The 20,000-nt window shown below is 51.1% G+C and overlaps 1 protein-coding gene across 1 annotated transcript in view; it reads left to right on the plus strand.

The window, feature by feature from the left end:
- Positions 1-20,000, plus strand: part of LOC139424095 (protein sidekick-2-like) — a 129,767-nt gene that overhangs the window by 46,638 nt on the left and 63,129 nt on the right. The window contains exons 15-20 of the mRNA XM_071175789.1: positions 16,474-16,614; positions 16,810-16,991; positions 17,559-17,674; positions 17,919-18,114; positions 19,034-19,132; positions 19,588-19,779. Coding sequence (XP_071031890.1) covers positions 16,474-16,614; positions 16,810-16,991; positions 17,559-17,674; positions 17,919-18,114; positions 19,034-19,132; positions 19,588-19,779 — 926 coding nt within the window. The remainder of the gene's footprint in view (positions 1-16,473; positions 16,615-16,809; positions 16,992-17,558; positions 17,675-17,918; positions 18,115-19,033; positions 19,133-19,587; positions 19,780-20,000) is intronic.

Consider the following 20,000-nt stretch of genomic DNA (forward strand, 5'->3'; position numbering starts at 1 on the left):
TCTCTCTCTCTCTCTCCTTCCATCTCTCTGTGTCTTTAGAGTAACACAGAGGGCTGAATTAGTCAGAGCTTCAAACAGAAAGTCAAATCCCCAGAGTACTGTTGATACAGCTCAACACACACACGCTCGCCTCACACACTAACTACTACACACACCCTCAGAGACATACTAACTACTACACACCCTCAGAGACATACTAACTACTACACACCCTCAGAGACATACTAACTACTACACACCCTCAGAGACACACTAACTACTACACACCCTCAGAGACATACTAACTACTACACACACCCTCAGAGACATACTAACTACTACACACCCTCAGAGACATACTAACTACTACACACCCTCAGAGACACACTAACTACTACACACCCTCAGAGACATACTAACTACACACACCCTCAGAGGCATACTAACTACTACACACCCTCAGAGACATACTAACTACTACACACCCTCAGAGACACACTAACTACTACACACCCTCAGAGACATACTAACTACACACACCCTCAGAGGCATACTAACTACTACACACCCTCAGAGACATACTAACTACTACACACCCTCAGATAGATACTAACTACTACACACACCCTCAGAGACATACTAACTACTACACACCCTCAGAGACATACTAACTACTACACACCCTCAGAGACACACTAACTACTACACACCCTCAGAGACATACTAACTACACACACCCTCAGAGGCATACTAACTACTACACACCCTCAGAGACATACTAACTACTACACACCCTCAGATAGATACTAACTACTACACACACCCCCGAAAAATACTGCTGTGTGAATCACCATGGGTGTGATGACGCAGCTACTGTCTCTCTCTCTCTCTCTCTCTCTCTCTCTCTCTCTCTATATATATATATATATATATATATATATATATATATATATATATATATATCTCTCTTTCTCTCTGTCTCTTCCCCCTCTCCCCCTCTCTCTCCCTTTCTCTCACTCCCCCCCCCTCTCTCTCTCTCTCTCCTTCCATCTCTCTGTGTCTTTAGAGTAACACAGAGGGCTGAATTAGTCAGAGCTTCAAACAGAAAGTCAAATCCCCAGAGTACTGTTGATACAGCTCAACACACACACGCTCGCCTCACACACTAACTACTACACACACCCTCAGAGACATACTAACTACTACACACCCTCAGAGACATACTAACTACTACACACCCTCAGAGACATACTAACTACTACACACCCTCAGAGACACACTAACTACTACACACCCTCAGAGACATACTAACTACTACACACACCCTCAGAGACATACTAACTACTACACACCCTCAGAGACATACTAACTACTACACACCCTCAGACACACTAACTACTACACACCCTCAGAGACATACTAACTACACACACCCTCAGAGGCATACTAACTACTACACACCCTCAGAGACATACTAACTACTACACACCCTCAGATAGATACTAACTACTACACACACCCTCAGAGACATACTAACTACTACATACACCCTCAGAGACACACTAACTGCTACACACCCTCAGAGACATACTAACTACTACACACCCTCAGAGACACACTAACTACTACACACCCTCAGAGACACACTAACTACTACACACCCTCAGAAACATACTAACTACTACACACACCCTCAGAGACATACTAACTACTACACACACCCTCAGAGACATACTAACTACTACACACCCTCAGAGACACACTAACTACTACACACCCTCAGAGACATACTAACTACTACACACACCCTCAGAGACACACTAAATACTACACACCCTCAGAGACACACTAACTACTACACACCCTCAGAGACACACTAACTACTACACACCCTCAGAGACACACTAACTACTACACACCCTCAGAGACATACTAACTACTACACACCCTCAGAGACACACTTACTACACACCCTCAGAGACATACTAACTACTACACACACCCTCATAGACATACTAACTACTACACACCCTCAGAGACACACTAACTACTACACACCCTCAGAGACACACTAACTACTACACACCCTCAGAGACACACTAACTACTACACACCCTCAGAGACACACTAACTACTACACACCCTCAGAGACACACTAACTACTACACACCCTCAGATACATACTAACTACTACACACACCCTCAGAGACATACTAACTACTACACACACCCTCAGAGACATACTAACTACTACACACCCTCAGAGACACACTAACTACTACACACCCTCAGAGACATACTAACTACTACACACACCCTCAGAGACATACTAACTACTAAACACCCTCAGAGACATACTAACTACTACACACCCTCAGAAACACACTAACTACTACACACCCTCAGAGACATACTAACTACACACACCCTCAGAGGCATACTAACTACTACACACCCTCAGAGACATACTAACTACTACACACCCTCAGAGACACACTAACTACTACACACCCTCAGATACATACTAACTACACACACCCTCAGAGGCATACTAACTACTACACACCCTCAGAGACATACTAACTACTACACACCCTCAAATAGATACTAACTACTACACACACCCTCAGAGACATACTAACTACTACACACCCTCAGAGACATACTAACTACTACACACCCTCAGAGACACACTAACTACTACACACCCTCAGAGACATACTAACTACACACACCCTCAGAGGCATACTAACTACTACACACCCTCAGAGACATACTAACTACTACACACCCTCAGATAGATACTAACTGCTACACACACCCTCAGAGACATACTAACTACTACATACACCCTCAGAGACACACTAACTGCTACACACCCTCAGAGACATACTAACTACTACACACCCTCAGAGACACACTAACTACTACACACCCTCAGAGACACACTAACTACTACACACCCTCAGAGACATACTAACTACACACACCCTCAGAGACATACTAACTACTACACACACCCTCAGAGACATACTAACTACTACACACCCTCAGAGACACACTAACTACTACACACCCTCAGAGACATACTAACTACTACACACACCCTCAGAGACACACTAACTACTACACACCCTCAGAGACACACTAACTACTACACACCCTCAGAGACACACTAACTACTACACACCCTCAGAGACACACTAACTACTACACACCCTCAGAGACATACTAACTACTACACACCCTCAGAGACACACTAACTACTACACACCCTCAGAGACATACTAACTACTACACACACCCTCAGAGACATACTAACTACTACACACCCTCAGAGACACACTAACTACTACACACCCTCAGAGACACACTAACTACTACACACCCTCAGAGACACACTAACTACTACACACCCTCAGAGACACACTAACTACTACACACCCTCAGAGACACACTAACTACTACACACCCTCAGATACATACTAACTACTACACACACCCTCAGAGACATACTAACTACTACACACACCCTCAGAGACATACTAACTACTACACACCCTCAGAGACACACTAACTACTACACACCCTCAGAGACATACTAACTACTACACACACCCTCAGAGACATACTAACTACTACACACCCTCAGAGACACACTAACTACTACACACCCTCAGAGACACACTAACTACTACACACCCTCAGAGACACACTAACTACTACACACCCTCAGAGACATACTAACTACTACACACCCTCAGAGACACACTAACTACTACACACCCTCAGAGACATACTAACTACTACACACCCTCAGAGACATACTAACTACTACACACCCTCAGAGACACACTAACTACTACACACCCTCAGAGACACACTAACTACTACACACCCTCAGAGACACACTAACTACTACACACCCTCAGAGACATACTAACTACTACACACCCTCAGATACATACTAACTACTACACACACCCTCAGAGACATACTAACTACTACACACACCCTCAGAGACATACTAACTACTACACACCCTCAGAGACATACTAACTACTACACACCCTCAGAGACACACTAACTACTACACACCCTCAGATACATACTAACTACTACACACACCCTCAGAGACATACTAACTACTACACACACCCTCAGAGACATACGAACTACTACACACACCCTCAGAGACATATTAACTACTACAGACCCTCAGAGACATACTAACTACTACACACACCCTCAGAGACATACTAACTACTACACACACCCTCAGAGACACACTAACTACTACACACCCTCAGAGACACACTAACTACTACACACCCTCAGAGACACACTAACTACTACACACCCTCAGAGACACATTAACTACTACACACACCCTCAGAGACACATTAACTACTACAACCCCTCCCTGCTTTCTTCCTCCCTTCCTCTTATCTGTCTGGCTGTCCATCCATCCCTCTTTCTACCTGTCTCCCCCCCCACATTCTCCTGATCCTAAACACTGTGTGTCTCCCCCCCACATTCTCCTGATCCTAAACACTGTGTTGTCCCCCCCCCACACTCTCCTGATCCTAAACTCTGTGCTGTCTCCCCCCCCACACTCTCCTGATCCTAAACACTGTGCTGTCTCCCCCCCCACACTCTCCTGATCCTAAACACTGTGCTGTCTCCCCCCCCCCCACATTCTCCTGATCCTAAACACTGTGCTGTCTCCCCCCCCCCCCATTCTCCTGATCCTAAACACTGTGCTGTCTCCCTCCCACACTCTCCTGATCCTAAACACTGTGCTGTCTCCCCCCACACTCTCCTGATCCTAAACACTGTGCTGTCTCCCTCCCACACTCTCCTGATCCTAAACACTGTGCTGTCTCCCCCCCCCCATTCTCCTGATCCTAAACACTGTGCTGTCTCCCCCCCCACACTCTCCTGATCCTAAACACTGTGCTGTCTCCCCCCCCCACACTCTCCTGATCCTAAACACTGTGCTGTCTCCCTCCCACATTCTCCTGATCCTAAACACTGTGCTGTCTCCCCCCCACATTCTCCTGATCCTAAACACTGTGCTGTCTCCCCCCCCCATTCTCCTGATCCTAAACACTGTGCTGTCTCCCCCCCACACTCTCCTGATCCTAAACACTGTGCTGTCTCCCCCCCACACTCTCCTGATCCTAAACACTGTGCTGTCTCCCCCCACACTCTCCTGATCCTAAACATTGTGTTGTCTCCCCCCCACATTCTCCTGATCCTAAACACTGTGCTGTCTCCCCCCCATACTCTCCTGATCCTAAACACTGTCTGTCTCCTCCCCACACTCTCCTGATCCTAAACACTGTCTGTCTCCTCCCCACACTCTCCTGATCCTAAACACTGTGCTGTCTCCCCCCCACACTCTCCTGATCCTAAACACTGTGCTGTCTCCCCCCACACTCTCCTGATCCTAAACACTGTGCTGTCTCCCCCCACACTCTCCTGATCCTAAACACTGTGCTGTCTCCCCCCACACTCTCCTGATCCTAAACACTGTGCTGTCTCCCCCCCACATTCTCCTGATCCTAAACACTGTGCTGCCCCCCCCCCCATTCTCCTGATCCTAAACACTGTGCTGTCTCCCTCCCACATTCTCCTGATCCTAAACACTGTGCTGTCTCCCCCCCACATTCTCCTGATCCTAAACACTGTGCTGTCTCCCCCCCCCCCATTCTCCTGATCCTAAACACTGTGCTGTCTCCCCCCCACACTCTCCTGATCCTAAACACTGTGCTGTCTCCCCCCCACACACTCTCCTGATCCTAAACACTGTGCTGCCCCCCCCCCCCACACTCTCCTGATCCTAAACACTGTGCTGTCTCCCCCCCACACTCTCCTGATCCTAAACACTGTGCTGTCTCCCCCCCACACACTCTCCTGATCCTAAACACTGTGCTGTCCCCCCACACACTCTCCTGATCCTAAACACTGTGCTGTCCCCCCCCACACTCTCCTGATCCTAAACACTGTGCTGTCTCCCCCCCACACTTTCCTGATCCTAAACACTGTGCTGTCTCCCCCCCCCACACACTCTCCTGATCGTAAACACTTTGCTGTCCCCCCCCACATTCTCCTGATCCTAAACACTGTGCTGTCTCCCCCCACACTCTCCTGATCCTAAACACTGTGCTGTCTCCCCCCACACTCTCCTGATCCTAAACACTGTGCTCTCTTCCCCCCCACACTTTCCTGATCCTAAACACTGTGCTGTCTCCCCCCCCACACACTCTCCTGATCCTAAACACTGTGCTCCCCCCCCCCACATTCTCCTGATCCTAAACACTGTGCTGTCTCCCCCCACATTCTCCTGATCCTAAACACTGTGCTGTCTTCCCCCCCCACACTCTCCTGATCCTAAACACTGTGCTGTCTCCCCCCCACACTTTCCTGATCCTAAACACTGTGCTGTCTCCCCCCCCACACACTCTCCTGATCCTAAACACTGTGCTGTCCCCCCCACATTCTCCTGATCCTAAACACTGTGCTGCCCCCCCCCCACATTCTCCTGATCCTAAACACTGTGCTGTCTCCCCCCCCCCATTCTCCTGATCCTAAACACTGTGCTGTCTCCCCCCCACACTCTCCTGATCCTAAACACTGTGCTGTCTCCCCCCCACACACTCTCCTGATCCTAAACACTGTGCTGCCCCCCCCCCCACACTCTCCTGATCCTAAACACTGTGCTGTCTCCCCCCCACACTCTCCTGATCCTAAACACTGTGCTGTCTCCCCCCCACACACTCTCCTGATCCTAAACACTGTGCTGTCCCCCCACACACTCTCCTGATCCTAAACACTGTGCTGTCCCCCCCCACACTCTCCTGATCCTAAACACTGTGCTGTCTCCCCCCCACACTTTCCTGATCCTAAACACTGTGCTGTCTCCCCCCCCCACACACTCTCCTGATCGTAAACACTTTGCTGTCCCCCCCCACATTCTCCTGATCCTAAACACTGTGCTGTCTCCCCCCACACTCTCCTGATCCTAAACACTGTGCTGTCTCCCCCCACACTCTCCTGATCCTAAACACTGTGCTCTCTTCCCCCCCACACTTTCCTGATCCTAAACACTGTGCTGTCTCCCCCCCCACACACTCTCCTGATCCTAAACACTGTGCTCCCCCCCCCCACATTCTCCTGATCCTAAACACTGTGCTGTCTCCCCCCACATTCTCCTGATCCTAAACACTGTGCTGTCTTCCCCCCCCACACTCTCCTGATCCTAAACACTGTGCTGTCTCCCCCCCACACTTTCCTGATCCTAAACACTGTGCTGTCTCCCCCCCCACACACTCTCCTGATCCTAAACACTGTGCTGTCCCCCCCACATTCTCCTGATCCTAAACACTGTGCTGCCCCCCCCCCACATTCTCCTGATCCTAAACACTGTGCTGTCTCCCCCCACATTCTCCTGATCCTAATCACTGTGCTGTCTCCCCCCCACACACTCTCCTGATCCTAAACACTGTGCTGTCTCCCCCCACATTCTCCTGATCCTAAACACTGTGCTGTCTCCCCCCACACTCTCCTGATCCTAAACACTGTGCTGTCTCACCCCCCACACTCTCCTGATCCTAAACACTGTGCTGTCTCCCCCCCACACACTCTCCTGATCCTAAACACTGTGCTGTCTCCCCCCCCCACACTCTCCTGATCCTAAACACTGTGCTGTCTCCCCCCCACACACTCTCCTGATCCTAAACACTGTGCTGTCTCCCCCCCCCCCACACTCTCCTGATCCTAAACACTGTGCTGTCTCCCCCCCACACACTCTCCTGATGCTAAACACTGTGCTGTCTCCCCCTCACACACTCTCCTGATCCTAAACACTGTGCTGTCTCCTCCCCACACTCTCCTGATCCTAAACACTGTGCTGTCTCCCCCCCACACTCTCCTGATCCTAAACACTGTGCTGTCTCCCCCCCACACACTCTCCTGATCCTAAACACTGTGCTGCCCCCCCCCCCCCCCACACACTCTCCTGATCCTAAACACTGTGCTGCCCCCCCCCCACACTCTCCTGATCCTAAACACTGTGCTGCCCCCCCCCACACTCTCCTGATCCTAAACACTGTGGTTTCTCCTTTACCCTCATTCTCCTGATCCTAAACACTGTGCTGTCCCCCCACACACTCTCCTGATCCTAAACACTGTAGTTTCTCCTTCACCCTCATTCTCCTGATCCTAAACACTGTGCTGTCCCCCCACACACTCTCCTGATCCTAAACACTGTGCTTTCTCCTTCACCCTCATTCTCCTGATCCTAAACACTGTGCTGTCCCCCCACACACTCTCCTGATCCTAAACACTGTGCTTTCTCCTTCACCCTCATTCTCCTGATCCTAAACACTGTGCTGTCCCCCCACACACTCTCCTGATCCTAAACACTGTGCTGTCTCCCCCCCACACACTCTCCTGATCCTAAACACTGTGCTGTCCCCCCCACATTCTCCTGATCCTAAACACTGTGCTGTCTCCCCCCCACACACTCTCCTGATCCTAAACACTGTGCTGTCTCCCCCCCACACACTCTCCTGATCCTAAACACTGTGCTGTCCCCCCCACACTCTCCTGATCCTAAACACTGTGCTGTCTCCCCCCCACACTCTCCTGATCCTAAACACTGTGCTGTCCCCCCCACACTCTCCTGATCCTAAACACTGTGCTGTCTCCCCCCCACACTCTCCTGATCCTAAACACTGTGCTGTCTCCCCCCCCCCCACATTCTCCTGATCCTAAACACTGTGCTGTCCCCCCCACACTCTCCTGATCCTAAACACTGTGCTCTCTCCCCCCCACACTCTCCTGATCCTAAACACTGTGCTCTCTCCCCCCCACACACTCTCCTGATCCTAAACACTGTGCTGTCCCCCCCACACTCTCCTGATCCTAAACACTGTGCTGTCTCCCCCCACACTCTCCTGATCCTAAACACTGTGCTGTCTCACCCCCCACACTCTCCTGATCCTAAACACTGTGCTGTCTCCCCCCCACACACTCTCCTGATCCTAAACACTGTGCTGTCCCCCCCCCACACTCTCCTGATCCTAAACACTGTGCTGTCTCCCCCCCACACACTCTCCTGATCCTAAACACTGTGCTGTCTCCCCCCCCCCACACTCTCCTGATCCTAAACACTGTGCTGTCTCCCCCCCACACACTCTCCTGATGCTAAACACTGTGCTGTCTCCCCCTCACACACTCTCCTGATCCTAAACACTGTGCTGTCTCCCCCCCCCCACACTCTCCTGATCCTAAACACTGTGCTGTCTCCCCCCCACACACTCTCCTGATGCTAAACACTGTGCTGTCTCCCCCTCACACACTCTCCTGATCCTAAACACTGTGCTGTCTCCTCCCCACACTCTCCTGATCCTAAACACTGTGCTGTCTCCCCCCCACACTCTCCTGATCCTAAACACTGTGCTGTCTCCCCCCCACACACTCTCCTGATCCTAAACACTGTGCTGCCCCCCCCCCCCCACACACCATCCTGATCCTAAACACTGTGCTGCCCCCCCCCACACTCTCCTGATCCTAAACACTGTGGTTTCTCCTTTACCCTCATTCTCCTGATCCTAAACACTGTGCTGTCCCCCCACACACTCTCCTGATCCTAAACACTGTGGTTTCTCCTTCACCCTCATTCTCCTGATCCTAAACACTGTGCTGTCCCCCCACACACTCTCCTGATCCTAAACACTGTGCTTTCTCCTTCACCCTCATTCTCCTGATCCTAAACACTGTGCTGTCCCCCCACACACTCTCCTGATCCTAAACACTGTGCTTTCTCCTTCACCCTCATTCTCCTGATCCTAAACACTGTGCTGTCCCCCCACACACTCTCCTGATCCTAAACACTGTGCTGTCTCCCCCCCACACACTCTCCTGATCCTAAACACTGTGCTGTCCCCCCACATTCTCCTGATCCTAAACACTGTGCTGTCTCCCCCCCACACACTCTCCTGATCCTAAACACTGTGCTGTCTCCCCCCCCACATTCTCCTGATCCTAAACACTGTGCTGTCCCCCCCACACTCTCCTGATCCTAAACACTGTGCTGTCTCCCCCCCACACACTCTCCTGATCCTAAACACTGTGCTGTCCCCCCCACACTCTCCTGATCCTAAACACTGTGCTGTCTCCCCCCCACACTCTCCTGATCCTAAACACTGTGCTGTCCCCCCCACACTCTCCTGATCCTAAACACTGTGCTGTCTCCCCCCCACACTCTCCTGATCCTAAACACTGTGCTGTCTCCCCCCCCACATTCTCCTGATCCTAAACACTGTGCTGTCCCCCCCACACTCTCCTGATCCTAAACACTGTGCTCTCTCCCCCCCACACTCTCCTGATCCTAAACACTGTGCTCTCTCCCCCCCACACACTCTCCTGATCCTAAACACTGTGCTGTCCCCCCCACACTCTCCTGATCCTAAACACTGTGCTGTCCCCCCACACACTCTCCTGATCCTAAACACTGTGCTGTCCCCCCCACACTCTCCTGATCCTAAACACTGTGCTGTCCCCCCCACACTCTCCTGATCCTAAACACTGTGCTGTCCCCCCACACACTCTCCTGATCCTAAACACTGTGCTGCCCCCCCCCCACACTCTCCTGATCCTAAACACTGTGCTGTCCCCCCCACACTCTCCTGATCCTAAACACTGTGCTGTCCCCCCACACACTCTCCTGATCCTAAACACTGTGCTGTCCCCCCACACACTCTCCTGATCCTAAACACTGTGCTGTCTCCCCCCCACACTCTCCTGATCCTAAACACTGTGCTGTCTCCCCCCCACACTCTCCTGATCCTAAACACTGTGCTGTCTCCCCCCCACACACTCTCCTGATCCTAAACACTGTGCTGCCCCCCCCCACATTCTCCTGATCTTAAACACTGTGCTGTCTCCTTCACCCTCATTCTCCTGATCCTAAACACTGTGCTGCCCCCCCCCCACATTCTCCTGATCCTAAACACTGTGCTGTCTCCCCCCACATTCTCCTGATCCTAATCACTGTGCTGTCTCCCCCCCACACACTCTCCTGATCCTAAACACTGTGCTGTCTCCCCCCACATTCTCCTGATCCTAAACACTGTGCTGTCTCCCCCCACACTCTCCTGATCCTAAACACTGTGCTGTCTCACCCCCCACACTCTCCTGATCCTAAACACTGTGCTGTCTCCCCCCCACACACTCTCCTGATCCTAAACACTGTGCTGTCCCCCCCCCACACTCTCCTGATCCTAAACACTGTGCTGTCTCCCCCCCACACACTCTCCTGATCCTAAACACTGTGCTGTCTCCCCCCCCCACACTCTCCTGATCCTAAACACTGTGCTGTCTCCCCCCCACACACTCTCCTGATGCTAAACACTGTGCTGTCTCCCCCTCACACACTCTCCTGATCCTAAACACTGTGCTGTCTCCTCCCCACACTCTCCTGATCCTAAACACTGTGCTGTCTCCCCCCCACACTCTCCTGATCCTAAACACTGTGCTGTCTCCCCCCCACACACTCTCCTGATCCTAAACACTGTGCTGCCCCCCCCCCCCACACACTCTCCTGATCCTAAACACTGTGCTGCCCCCCCCCCCCCACACTCTCCTGATCCTAAACACTGTGCTGCCCCCCCCCACACTCTCCTGATCCTAAACACTGTGGTTTCTCCTTTACCCTCATTCTCCTGATCCTAAACACTGTGCTGTCCCCCCACACACTCTCCTGATCCTAAACACTGTGGTTTCTCCTTCACCCTCATTCTCCTGATCCTAAACACTGTGCTGTCCCCCCACACACTCTCCTGATCCTAAACACTGTGCTTTCTCCTTCACCCTCATTCTCCTGATCCTAAACACTGTGCTGTCCCCCCACACACTCTCCTGATCCTAAACACTGTGCTTTCTCCTTCACCCTCATTCTCCTGATCCTAAACACTGTGCTGTCCCCCCACACACTCTCCTGATCCTAAACACTGTGCTGTCTCCCCCCCACACACTCTCCTGATCCTAAACACTGTGCTGTCCCCCCCACATTCTCCTGATCCTAAACACTGTGCTGTCTCCCCCCCATACACTCTCCTGATCCTAAACACTGTGCTGTCTCCCCCCCACACACTCTCCTGATCCTAAACACTGTGCTGTCCCCCCCACACTCTCCTGATCCTAAACACTGTGCTGTCTCCCCCCCACACTCTCCTGATCCTAAACACTGTGCTGTCCCCCCCACACTCTCCTGATCCTAAACACTGTGCTGTCTCCCCCCCACACTCTCCTGATCCTAAACACTGTGCTGTCCCCCCCCCCCCCCCATTCTCCTGATCCTAAACACTGTGCTGTCCCCCCCACACTCTCCTGATCCTAAACACTGTGCTCTCTCCCCCCCACACTCTCCTGATCCTAAACACTGTGCTCTCTCCCCCCCACACACTCTCCTGATCCTAAACACTTTGCTGTCCCCCCCACACTCTCCTGATCCTAAACACTGTGCTGTCTCCCCCCACACTCTCCTGATCCTAAACACTGTGCTGTCTCACCCCCCACACTCTCCTGATCCTAAACACTGTGCTGTCTCCCCCCCACACACTCTCCTGATCCTAAACACTGTGCTGTCCCCCCCCCACACTCTCCTGATCCTAAACACTGTGCTGTCTCCCCCCCACACACTCTCCTGATCCTAAACACTGTGCTGTCTCCCCCCCCCCCACACTCTCCTGATCCTAAACACTGTGCTGTCTCCCCCCCACACACTCTCCTGATGCTAAACACTGTGCTGTCTCCCCCTCACACACTCTCCTGATCCTAAACACTGTGCTGTCTCCCCCCCCCCACACTCTCCTGATCCTAAACACTGTGCTGTCTCCCCCCCACACACTCTCCTGATGCTAAACACTGTGCTGTCTCCCCCTCACACACTCTCCTGATCCTAAACACTGTGCTGTCTCCTCCCCACACTCTCCTGATCCTAAACACTGTGCTGTCTCCCCCACACACTCTCCTGATCCTAAACACTGTGCTGTCTCCCCCCCACACACTCTCCTGATCCTAAACACTCTGCTGCCCCCCCCCACACTCTCCTGATCCTAAACACTGTGGTTTCTCCTTTACCCTCATTCTCCTGATCCTAAACACTGTGCTGTCCCCCCACACACTCTCCTGATCCTAAACACTGTGGTTTCTCCTTCACCCTCATTCTCCTGATCCTAAACACTGTGCTGTCCCCCCACACACTCTCCTGATCCTAAACACTGTGCTTTCTCCTTCACCCTCATTCTCCTGATCCTAAACACTGTGCTGTCCCCCCACACACTCTCCTGATCCTAAACACTGTGCTTTCTCCTTCACCCTCATTCTCCTGATCCTAAACACTGTGCTGTCCCCCCACACACTCTCCTGATCCTAAACACTGTGCTGTCTCCCCCCCACACACTCTCCTGATCCTAAACACTGTGCTGTCCCCCCACATTCTCCTGATCCTAAACACTGTGCTGTCTCCCCCCCACACACTCTCCTGATCCTAAACACTGTGCTGTCTCCCCCCCCACATTCTCCTGATCCTAAACACTGTGCTGTCCCCCCCACACTCTCCTGATCCTAAACACTGTGCTGTCTCCCCCCCACACACTCTCCTGATCCTAAACACTGTGCTGTCCCCCCCACACTCTCCTGATCCTAAACACTGTGCTGTCTCCCCCCCACACTCTCCTGATCCTAAACACTGTGCTGTCCCCCCCACACTCTCCTGATCCTAAACACTGTGCTGTCTCCCCCCCACACTCTCCTGATCCTAAACACTGTGCTGTCTCCCCCCCCACATTCTCCTGATCCTAAACACTGTGCTGTCCCCCCCACACTCTCCTGATCCTAAACACTGTGCTCTCTCCCCCCCACACTCTCCTGATCCTAAACACTGTGCTCTCTCCCCCCCACACACTCTCCTGATCCTAAACACTGTGCTGTCCCCCCCACACTCTCCTGATCCTAAACACTGTGCTGTCCCCCCACACACTCTCCTGATCCTAAACACTGTGCTGTCCCCCCCACACTCTCCTGATCCTAAACACTGTGCTGTCCCCCCCACACTCTCCTGATCCTAAACACTGTGCTGTCCCCCCACACACTCTCCTGATCCTAAACACTGTGCTGCCCCCCCCCACACTCTCCTGATCCTAAACACTGTGCTGTCCCCCCCACACTCTCCTGATCCTAAACACTGTGCTGTCCCCCCACACACTCTCCTGATCCTAAACACTGTGCTGTCCCCCCACACACTCTCCTGATCCTAAACACTGTGCTGTCTCCCCCCCACACTCTCCTGATCCTAAACACTGTGCTGTCTCCCCCCCACACTCTCCTGATCCTAAACACTGTGCTGTCTCCCCCCCACACACTCTCCTGATCCTAAACACTGTGCTGCCCCCCCCCCACATTCTCCTGATCTTAAACACTGTGCTGTCTCCTTCACCCTCATTCTCCTGATCCTAAACACTGTGCTTTCTCCTTCACCCTCATTCTCCTGATCCTAAACACTGTGCTGTCTCCCCACACATTCTCCTGATCCTAAACACTGTGATGTCTCCTTCACCCTCATTCTCCTGATCCTAAACACTGTGCTGTCTCCTTCACCCTCATTCTCCTGATCCTAAACACTGTGCTGTCCCCCCCACACTCTCCTGATCCTAAACACTGTGCTGTCCCCCCACACACTCTCCTGATCCTAAACACTGTGCTGCCCCCCCCCCCCCCCACACTCTCCTGATCCTAAACACTGTGCTGTCTCCCCCCCACACTCTCCTGATCCTAAACACTGTGCTGTCTCCCCCCCCCCACACTCTCCTGATCCTAAACACTGTGCTGTCCCCCCCACACTCTCCTGATCCTAAACACTGTGCTGTCCCCCCACACACTCTCCTGATCCTAAACACTGTGCTGTCCCCCCACAAACTCTCCTGATCCTAAACACTGTGCTGTCCCCCCCCCCCCCCACACTCTCCTGATCCTAAACACTGTGCTGTCCCCCCCACACTCTCCTGATCCTAAACACTGTGCTGTCCCCCCCCCCCCCCACACTCTCCTGATCCTAAACACTGTGCTGTCCCCCCCACACTCTCCTGATCCTAAACACTGTGCTGTCCCCCCCCACACTCTCCTGATCCTAAACACTGTGCTGTCCCCCCACACACTCTCCTGATCCTAAACACTGTGCTGTCTCCCCCCCACACTCTCCTGATCCTAAACACTGTGCTGTCTCCCCCCCACACTCTCCTGATCCTAAACACTGTGCTGTCTCCCCCCCACACACTCTCCTGATCCTAAACACTGTGCTGCCCCCCCCACATTCTCTTGATCCTAAACACTGTGCTGTCCCCCCCCACATTCTCCTGATCCTAAACACTGTGCTGTCTCCTTCACCCTCATTCTCTCTCTCAATTCAATTCATTTCAATGGGCTTTATTGGCAAGGGAAACATATTTTTACATTTCCCAAAGAATAAAGACATTGCAAATGTCATATTATAACTATTTACAGTGTTATAACAATGTGCAAATAGTTCAAGTTCATAGGCTAAATTAACAAGTATTTCTCTCTCTCTCTCTCTCTCCCTATCTCTCTCTCTCTCTCTCTCTGCCTCTCTCTCTCTCTCCCTATCTCTCTCCCTATCTCACTCTCTCTCTCTCTCTCTCTCTCTCTCTCTCTCCCTTTCTCACTCTCTCTCTCTCTCTCTCTCTCTCTCTCTCTCTCTCTCTCTCTCTCTCTCTCTCTCTCTCTCTCTCTGCCTCTCTCTCTCTCTCCCTATCTCACTCTCTCTCTCTCTCTCTCTCTCTCTGCCTCTCTCTCTCTGCCTCTCTCTCTCTCTCTCTCTGCCTCTATCTCTGCTCCCGAACAGCACTTCTCTGTTTCTATGCACAGAAGAGAAATTGAGATGTCAACTTAAATGAAGTCTCAGTGGAATCCTTCAGTGGTGTTAGTCTGCTTCGCCTGCAGATGCGTCCCAAACGGCTCGCTTTTCCCTTTACAGTGTACTACATTTTACCAGGACCTATAGGGCTCCACTGTACTCTAAATGGACTACAGAGTCAGTTGGGACGCAGTCCATGACTTCTTTGATGGTAGCTGAGCTGAAGAGACCGCTCTCTGAGGGAGAGATATCACAGAGCCTTTTACTGTGGCATAGAAACCGACAGCCCTTAGTTGGATAGATCAGTGACAATGGTCTGACCAACTCTGCTTTGTGCTGCCTTTACACACACACACACACACATACACACACACACACACACACACACACACACACACACACACACACACTAACGGTTACATAACGAAAAGACATGGAAATATTCAGAAACACTTGTTAATTCATGCCATTTTTCTCTCTCCCCTATCTCTCTCCCCTCTCTCTCCCTCCCTCTCTCCCCTATCTCTCTCTCCCTCCCTCTCTCCCACCAGACTCTCTCTACCAGAGGAGCCCCCCAGTGCCCCTCCTCAGACGGTGATTGCCAGTGGTCGTACCAACCAGTCCATCATGATCCAGTGGCAACCACCCCCGGAGAGCCACCAGAATGGACCGCTCCAGGGATACATCATCAGGTGAGACACAGAGCGGATTGTTCCAGGTTGAAGATGGAAGGGGGTCAATGACATTCATCTTGGTTATTAACCTGTATAACACCACTTGGGTCATGGTCACAATCCTATTGTCTTCCTCCTCCCCTTCCATCTCTTTTCACCCTCACTTTCCCCTTTCTGCACTGTCTAACCATCCCTCCCCCCCCCTCCTCCTAGGTACTGTCTGTCAGGACTACCAGTGGACTGTCAGATGAAGAACATCACCAGGCCAGACCAGAATAACCTACTCCTGGAGGACCTCATCATCTGGACTAACTATGAGATGGAGGTGGCAGCTTACAACAGGGCTGGGAGGGGTACCTACAGCCACAAGGTTACAGAGTGGACCCTGCAGGGAGGTGAGGATGGATGACGCCCATGTCACAGTCACATGGTTAGACACAGTTCTCCAGCTTTAAGGGTTGAGAAGGGACGTACTTCTCTTAGCTCTCTGTGGAACATAGAACCACAACTAGCCCACGCCGTGCCAGAAGCTCCTCTGCAGCTTCTGTTTACAGAAGTGACAGTGCAGAGATGCTCAGATGTCCTTTCAGCAAACATTGACTCAAGCGCCCTCTCTGTCTCTCCCTCCCTCTCTGTCTCTCCCTCCCTCTCTCTCTCTCTCTCTCTCGTATCTCTCTCTCTCGCTCTCGTATCTCTCTCTCTCTCGTATCTCCCTCTCTCTCTCTCTGTCTCTCTCCCTCTCTGTCTCTCCCTCCCTCTCTCTCTCTCTCTCTCGTATCTCTCTCTCTCGCTCTCGTATCTCTCTCTCTCTCGTATCTCCCTCTCTCTCTCTCTGTCTCTCTCCCTCTCTGTCTCTCCCTCCCTCTCTCTCTCTCTCTCTCTCTCTCATATCTCTCTCTCTCTCTCTCTCTCTCTCTCTCGTATCTCTCTCTCTCTCGTATCTCCCTCCATCTCTCTGCCAGTCCCCACTGTCCCACCAGGTAATGTCCAGGCTGAGCCATTCAACTCCTCTACAGTCAGGCTGACCTGGTCAGCTCCTAGCCCTCAGTTCATCAATGGCATCAACCAGGGATACAAGGTGGGCAACAGAGAGCAGAGACCTTTACCAGAGACAAACATTCTTATTGGATGTGCAGTAGAACGACCTCTTCTGTAAATACATTTCTGTACTGTCCTACACTGCCCTCTAGTGGTTAGGATAAGAACTGCATTCTCCAGCATTAGACGTACCAGTGCCACAACAGGTCCCTATAAACCAGCTGCAGTGTTTTGTTGTCTTTTCTCTTATGACATTTTTAAACTATCCCTCCGTCTGTTTCCAGCTGTTGGCGTGGGAGGCGGGTCAAGAGGAGGATGTTACCATGGTGACAGTGAGACCTAACTTCCAGGACAGCGTGCATGTGGGCTACGTGACTGGACTGAAGAAGTTCACAGAGTACTACACCTCTGTCCTGTGTTTCACTACACCTGGAGACGGCCCTCGCAGCCCGCCTCACAGACTACGCACTCACGAAGACAGTGAGTACCACAGTCACATAACTATACCAAACCTGTAGGCACTCACGAAGACAGCGAGTACCACAGTAACATAACTATACCAAACCTGTAGGCACTCACAAAGACAGTGAGTACCACAGTCACATAACTATACCAAACCTGTAGGCACTCACGAAGACACTGTCTCACAGGCACAGACAAAAGCAATTCTATTTCCACATGATTCTATCGACCCGAAGGCCCCGGACTGTACTGTGTTGGCTCAGATATTCTTTGTCTGCGTAACTGGGCCAGCGCAGTACAGCTCAGTCTGTCACAAATTGGCCCAGGTAAAAAGGGTATTGCAAGCTATACACTACTGTAAAGTATATGGTACTACTGTAAAGTATATGGTACTACTGCAAAGTATATGGTACTACTGTAAAGTATATGGTACTACTGTAAAGTATATGATACTACTGCAAAGTATATAGTACTACTGTAAAGTATATGGTACTACTGTAAAGTATATGGTACTACTGTAAAGTATATGGTACTACTGTAAAGTATATGATACTACTGTAAAGTATATGATACTACTGCAAAGTATATAGTACTACTGTAAAGTATATGGTACTACTGTAAAGTATATGGTACTACTGTAAAGTATATGGTACCACTGTAAAGTATATGGTATAACTGTAAAGTATATGGTACTACTGTAAAGTATATGGTACTACTGTAAAGTATATGGTACTACTGCAAAGTATATGGAACTACTGTAAAGTATATGGTACTACTTTAAAGTATATGGTACTACTTTAAAGTATATGGTACTACTGTAAAGTATATGATACTACTGTAAAGTATATGGTACTACTCTAAAGTATACGATACTTGTGCACTAAACATACTGAACACTCACGGTATAGTGTGTGTGTGTGTGTGTGTGTGTGTTCAGAGCCTGGTGCCGTTGGTCACCTGAGCTTTACAGAGATCCTGGACACATCTCTGAAGGTCAGCTGGAAAGATCCCAACGAGAAGAATGGAGTCCTCACAGGTACTGTACCTAGTATAGTATAGTATCTAACCCTAACCCTCTCTGGAAAGACCCCAACAAGAAGAATGGAGTCCTCACAGGTACTGTACCTAGTATAGTATAGTATCTAACCCTAACCCTCTCTGGAAAGACCCAAACTAGAAGATCAGAGTCCTCACAGATGACTAGGCCTACTGTAGTCATGGTCTATGGTTGACCCTGTTTGTTGGACAGGGGCAACCAAACAGGGTACTGTGGTAGCTAAAGAATCCATTTCTGTGCAAATGGCCAATAAAGATCTATTCTATTCAATTCTATAGGGAAAGGGGGATACCTAGTCAGTTGTATTTTAGTCTCGTTATGTCCTCTGTATCAGTCTAACCAGCTGTGATGTCCCTCTCCTACAGTATTATACTGTAGTCTGTTCATATGTCCTCTGTATCAGTCTAACCAGCTGTGATGTCCCTCTCCTACAGGCTACCGTATCTCGTGGGAGGAGTTTAACCGGACCAACACCCGGGTCACCCACTACCTCCCTAACCTGACCCAGGAGTACCGGGTCACCGGGCTGACCGCCCTCACCACTTACACCATCCAGGTGGCTGGGATGACCTCCAAGGGACAGGGTCAACTCTCTTCTTCTACAATATCATCTGGAGTTCCCCCAGGTTAGTACCTCCCCCTAACCCTCCCCCAGGTTAGTACCTCCCCCTAACCCTCCCCCAGGTTAGTACCTCCCCCTAACTCTACCCCCAGGTTAGTACCTCCCCCCAACCCTACCCCCAAGTTAGTACCTCCCCCCAACCCTACCCCCAGGTTAGTACCTCCCCCCAACTCTACCCCCAGGTTAGTACCTCCCCGTAACCCTCTGCCGGGTAAGTACGTATCC

The sequence above is a fragment of the Oncorhynchus clarkii genome, chromosome 13 (assembly GCF_045791955.1).
Source record: "Oncorhynchus clarkii lewisi isolate Uvic-CL-2024 chromosome 13, UVic_Ocla_1.0, whole genome shotgun sequence".
Classification (NCBI taxonomy): Eukaryota; Metazoa; Chordata; class Actinopteri; order Salmoniformes; family Salmonidae; genus Oncorhynchus; species Oncorhynchus clarkii.